General features: G+C 46.0%; 1 protein-coding gene across 1 annotated transcript in view; it reads right to left on the reverse strand.

Moving 5' to 3' along the window:
* The window catches only part of LOC134223783 (uncharacterized), a 30011-nt gene extending 27962 nt beyond the window's left edge, over positions 1-2049 (reverse strand). The window contains exon 1 of the mRNA XM_062702978.1: positions 1534-2049. Within this exon, the coding sequence (XP_062558962.1) occupies positions 1534-1869 (336 nt within the window). The 5' untranslated portion in view covers positions 1870-2049. The remainder of the gene's footprint in view (positions 1-1533) is intronic.
* Between the last annotated feature and the right edge of the window lie 4172 nt (positions 2050-6221).

Consider the following 6221-nt stretch of genomic DNA (forward strand, 5'->3'; position numbering starts at 1 on the left):
TCCCATGCCTATCGCGCGAAAAATACAATGAAAGGCATCTATATAATGTAAATTTCTCCAAAAGTATGAAACTTCACTGAAGATGTCTTCCATCATTCTCGTAATCTAATCTTTTCCCAAGGCATTATTGAAAGATAGAACACTGCAGATTGTAGATAACTGAAACGATGCATACATGCGCTTAAAAAAATGCAGTGGCACGCCACACACTGGCGGAAATCCGGACAAAACCTCAAAACAAAAATCGTTTGTTGCAGTGTTTCAAGAGCATCATTCTATTCTCAGATTTAACACAGCATGCATTGAGTTCATCCTTATTTTTGGGATTTTTACAAATCTCAATTTTTATAAATCTCAGCATGCAAGATTGATTCTGGGATTTAATCATAGGGATTCAATCTCTGCGTTTTTTTTTTTTTTTGTTGCGCGAGGCTTGTATTTTTTTTAATTTCACACATATATTAAATGAACTGATTCCAAAATTTGATGATTGTAGATTGCAAATTGAATTTTTTTAATGGGTTTAGTTTACTATGAAAATTATTATTCGAATTTATATTGCATATTTTATATTTTCGATTAACCATACTTCTGTCGCATTTATTTTATCTTTCTTTGTACCACACTCAAAAGATGCGCAGCTTTAAAATATGTAACAGAACTAGAAGGGCATCAACCGAAGAAGAAAAAAAATTAGCTGCTGCTTATATGCCTGTTATTGAATGCAGTTCATCCTGCCAGAGGAACCGGTTATATTTGAGCATAATGATCTCATCCTGTCTTAACTGATTTTGTACGTGTATGCGGCACACGTAGCGAAATGTTCGTATTCCAACCTAGGAGGGAATGCTCATGTTCAATCAGCAATGAGATTGATATCGAATATGCTAATTATTTTAATTAATGACAAACATTGGCAAGGAGTGGTACTTAATGTGCTTCTGTTCGTATTTTGTTTTATCCACGGTTCTCCAACCAATGAATGTTTTCCGACACGCTAACCATTATCGAGAAGGTGCTAAGATTACCTTTTACGAATGAGTATCGACAGAAACAATCTCCATTCATAGTCATAATGAGTTTATCTCCTCCTTCCCATCACCCAGAAACTAGTTCCAGTGGAAGGCATTGACATTTTGGGCATTTCCAAAACAAAATCCCAAGTGAAACCGAGGCCACTCGGTGACACAAAGTTTCATTCCGCAAGAATCACACTCGCAACCAGCACATTTTCACACTTTTACCTCCGCGCAATCATCCCACCTGAACAAAGCACAGAACAGAAGGTTTTGTTGACACACGCGAGCATTCGTCATCGAAATGCGCTCCCCGAAAGTAATTAGCTTACATGGCCAAAAACCACACCAATTAATTCACCTTGAGGTTGGCTGCGCCATATATCATATAGCTTCCTCACCGCATGCTGGCGAGCGAGAACCAGTTTCCACAATGAAACTCTATATCCACAATGTATGGAGCAACATTACCGCAAATAGCCCTGGAAATGATTCGTATCTGGTTTGTCACACCTACCGAACGATTTCCCGCACAAGTCAGATCCTCATCGCGTTCGGTTTCATTAGTTGCAGCGACCTTGACGCCTGCATCCCGGTTTTCCGGCTGACGCGTCTCGTTCAACGCATGGGAAATCAACCGATCGATGGCATCGTGATAGTCGGCCCGCTTCTGTTCCTCATCGTGCACGTACTCCTCCAGATCGGTGTTATCCTTATCAACGTCGTCTTGGTCTTCGTACGCCACAAAGTTTGCACTGCAATTGCGCGCCAAAACGGTCAAGATCAGTGCACCCGCCACTAACACGCTCAGCACCGCCGTCGAAGTTCGCGGCCGTTTCCTTTGTGTCGTCATCGTTTGCTGTTCGCACGCACGCACGCTATTCCACCAACAACGATCGCGATCTACGCGCACTTCGCCGCGACGGCTTTCAGAACAATCCTCGAAGATGGCTCCCCGCGAACTGAACGCAAACTTTGACTCCAGCAGTCGCAGCGGCACGGGCAAACACCGGTCCGGTGCGAAGTCAAGCACACATCTAACAGCATTATCTGTATCTCTTGTTTTGCCGCGGTCGCCGCTGTTTGTCTCGCCCAGTGGTGCTCAAATTGCTCGGGATTGCGACTTAATTTGTTAAATGATTAATAGCTGGCGAGGCGATTGATCCGTGAGTTGAAGATATAATTGATTTAATTGAGCGTTGAATTATTATGACAAAACGACGTAGACAATTCCGTTGCAACGAGCATCAGTCTGAGGCTGCATCGGTTGTTCATTTTCAATTACATCGTGCCCACCAAATCTAATTGGCTCTCAGGCTCCCTTGATGCTTGTGGTGCTATTTTGTACCAACCGAATAACAAGCAAACGCCAATTTTGCAATATTGGTGTCCAACACGAATTTAAGGTGCATTTATTTACAAAAGAGACATTGGTGACAAGTTTGAAGAAACATTGAATTACCAAGAAATATGACGTAGCTTATTTTTCTGAAATCTCTATACGTTGATGTAGCTTTTTTTTGTTTCTTTTTTTTGTCAGTCGATTTAATTGAAACATGTCCTTTTAGGTACGGCATCAGACTTTTTTGTTTGTTTTTTTTTTACGAATCATGGGCACCTCAAAGAATGAAACCGTGAAAGCTTTCAATCCAAAATCGCTTTACTCGCCAATCGCTTTTATAGGATGAATGTTTTCGGGTTGGAAACTTTCTCGACACCCTGGTCATAGTGTATCCATTGTACATGCCATATAAGATACATACTCATTAGAGTGGGGCATCATGGTCATTTTTCCAAATCAATGCTTTTTCAAAGTCATTCTGGGTCCTTAACAACTGTGCAGAATTTTGGCCCGATTGGTTGCTTCCTCGCTTTCCACATCGCGTTTGAAGTTTGTATGACAATTAGTATGGCAGATCGTATATTTTTGCATTTTTTTCTTCTAGAGGTTTCAGTTCATCGTAAACCATCAAGTGGCACATTATGTTAAAGTATAACCCAAATGATGCCGAAAAACTGACATTGCTGAAGCGTCCACGAAAAAGGCTATATCCTAATCCTCCGAAGATTGAGTTTTCAAACCATATGCATAAAATCGTTTATTCTGCCAGCACTACCGAACTACGTGGACCAATAATCTAACCGAGTAATTTTTCAAAATTATTAACCTTATGTATTTTGCAGGATTCGACTTTTCTGGTGGCTTTTTTAACAGTTAATGGCAACAGGTGACAACGGGAGATTTTTTCATACAGTTTTTTTGACAGATTTTTTTTTTATCTATCTATCTATCTATCTATCTATCTATCTATCTATCCACGCTATCGCAGCTTACCGCATTCCACGTATCTTCATCGTGACACATTCGCTCTGCGATGTTGTCCACGCTTAGGGGAGGCATTCCTCTACGTGCTTCCGCAAACCTCGGACAATCGAATAACACGTGCTCTGGAGTCTCCTCTACGTTGATACACGCCGGGCAGAATGGCGAGGACGCATGGCCACACCGGTGCAAATATTGGCGGAAACAACCGGTTCGGTACGCACTCGCGAATGGCCATTAGACGAAACACGTTATTCAGCTTCCTCCGGTTACGTTTCGTCTTGAGCGCAGCTCCCCAGGCTGGAACTCCGTACCTTAGTATCGAGGATGATACTGACGCAAGAAGACGCCTACTGCTGCCTTTCGGACCGCCGACGTTCGGCATGATCTTTGCTAACGCACTGATCATTTGAGCCGCCTTTTCACAGGAATAGTCCACGTGGGTGTTGAAGTTCAACCGGTCATCAATCATCACACCTAGATGTCTCAGAGTTCGCACCGACGGGATGTCGTGCACTCCGATGGTAATCTGCATCCGCTGGATTACTTTGCAGTTGCTGACCAGCATCACTTCCGTTTTGTGATGAGCCAGCTGCAGCTTGACTCCATTCATCCAGGTTTCTACTGCGTCGGTCGCTTCCGCCACCAGCATTTCCACCTCCTCCAGTGACTCACCGGTTATCGTTAGGACGACATCATCCGCGAATCCGTAAATCTTTACACCTTTGGGCAACTTCAGCATCAGCACCCCGTTGTACATCACATTCCATAACGTCGGGCCTAGTATGGACTCTTGTGGAACGCCCGCCGTAACCCTGATCGACTTCTGCCCTGAGTTCGTGTCGTAAACCAGAATGCGGTTCAGGAAGTAGCTCCTAAGGATCTTACACAGGAAGACGGGGACTCGCATTCCATGCAGCGCTGCGGCGATGGCCTCCCAGCTGGCACTATTGAACGCGTTTTTGACGTCAATCGTCACTACCGCGCAGAACCGATTGCCGCTCCTCTTCTTCTTGGACGCCCTCTCTGCATCTTCAATAACTGTCCTGATTGCATCCACAGTCGATCTGCCTTTGCGGAATCCGAACTCTTTTTCCGATAAGCCAGTCTCACCCTCCGTGAACTGTGTAAGCCTATTAAGGATAACCCTTTCCAGAGGCTTCCCCAGTGTATCCAGCAGACATATGGACCTATACGATGCTGGATTCCCCGGCGGTTTTCCTGGTTACGGCAGCAGCACCAGTTTCTGAATTTTCCACGTGTCCGGAAAATTACCGTCTACTAAACACTTCTGCAGCACCATCCTGAACAGATCCGGGAACGCCAAAATCGCGGATTTTAGAGCCACATTTGGAATTTCATCCGGACCCGGAGCTTTTTTCATCTTCAAACCTTTCGCCACTGATAATAGCTCGTCATTGGTGACTTGCATACCTGCAGCGGTTACTCGGTCTTCATCTTCGTACGGCGTACGCGGCCACGTCGTAGAACCATGTTGCGGGAAAATACCGTCCACGATGATCTTCAGCTTGTCCGAACACATTTCGGCTGGCGTTGCTGGACCCCTGATCTTCTTTGTCACAACTCGATAAGCGTTACCCCAAGGATCAGCGTCAGCTTCCCGGCACAACTCCTTGAAGCAGTTAGACTTGCTGATTTGGATCGCCCGTTTGAAAGCCGCTCTAGCTTCACGGAAAACTATCTTTCGCTCCTCTCTGACCATTTCAGACCGTGCCCTCTGAACGTGTCTCCTAGCTCTGAGACAGGCAGCGCGAAGGTTGGCAAGATTTTCGTTCCACCAGTAACTTGGCCGCCGGCTATTCGTTGGCTCCAATTTCCTCGGCATCGTCGCATCGCAAGCCCTCGCTAGCGTTTCCGTCAGCTGGTCTGCGTCAAGGTTTGTAGCGTCGCTGTCCGCTCGAAGTGCTTCGATAAAAAGATCCTTATCGAAGTCCTTCGTCTTCCATCTTCGCCAACTAGACCTTATCTCCCGTCGTACCATCGGCGTTCGCGTTCCAACACTATATCGGATCGCCTGGTGATCGCTATGGGTATATTCTTCACAAACTCTCCAGTTCATGTTCCTCGCCATCGACGGACTGCAGAACGTGACATCGATGATGGACTCCCTGCCATCTCTGCGGAATGTACTAACGGTACCTTCGTTGCCCAATCTTACTTCCAGCTTAGCCAGCGCCTCCAGCAAACTGTAACCTCTGGCGTTAGTCAGTCTGCTTCCCCAATCCACTGCCCAAGCATTGAAATCGCCTCCGATGATCACTGGTTTTCGGCCGATCAGCTTCTCCGTGAGTGAATCCAGCATCCGGTTATACTGCTCCAAAGTCCACCTTGGGGGTGCGTAACAGCTACACACAAAGATCCCGTTAATTTTGGCGATTACGAAACCGTCGCTTGAACTGTCTACCACCTCTTGGATAGGAAATCTGCCCATCACTTGGATAGCCTCAATCCCCGTAGCATCCGCCACCCAGTTGCCGTTGTCAGAAGGAATCCGGTACGGCTCAGCAATAATTGCCACGTCGCACATTGCTTCTGTTGTCGACTGCCACAACAGCTGCTGTGCGGTGTCCCAATGGTTGAGATTCAACTGGATGATCTCCATTAATCTCGGCCCGCCATCGCCTTCTTGTAGGCAGGGCATTGTAAGCCACCCGTCATGTGGTCGTTTCCATCCTCCGGTTTGCAGAGCAGGCATCTTGGTTGCTTCGTGCAGTTCCTAGCAACGTGTCCTTCTCGACTACATTTCCTACAAAGACCGGATCTGTCTGGGGCACTGCAGTTTCGCGCCTGGTGTCCAAATGCCATACATTTGAAGCATCGCTCCATCTGTTTGGTGATTCGAGGGGTGAGTCTCAACGGAC

The sequence above is a fragment of the Armigeres subalbatus genome, chromosome 3 (assembly GCF_024139115.2).
Source record: "Armigeres subalbatus isolate Guangzhou_Male chromosome 3, GZ_Asu_2, whole genome shotgun sequence".
Lineage (NCBI taxonomy): Eukaryota > Metazoa > Arthropoda > Insecta > Diptera > Culicidae > Armigeres > Armigeres subalbatus.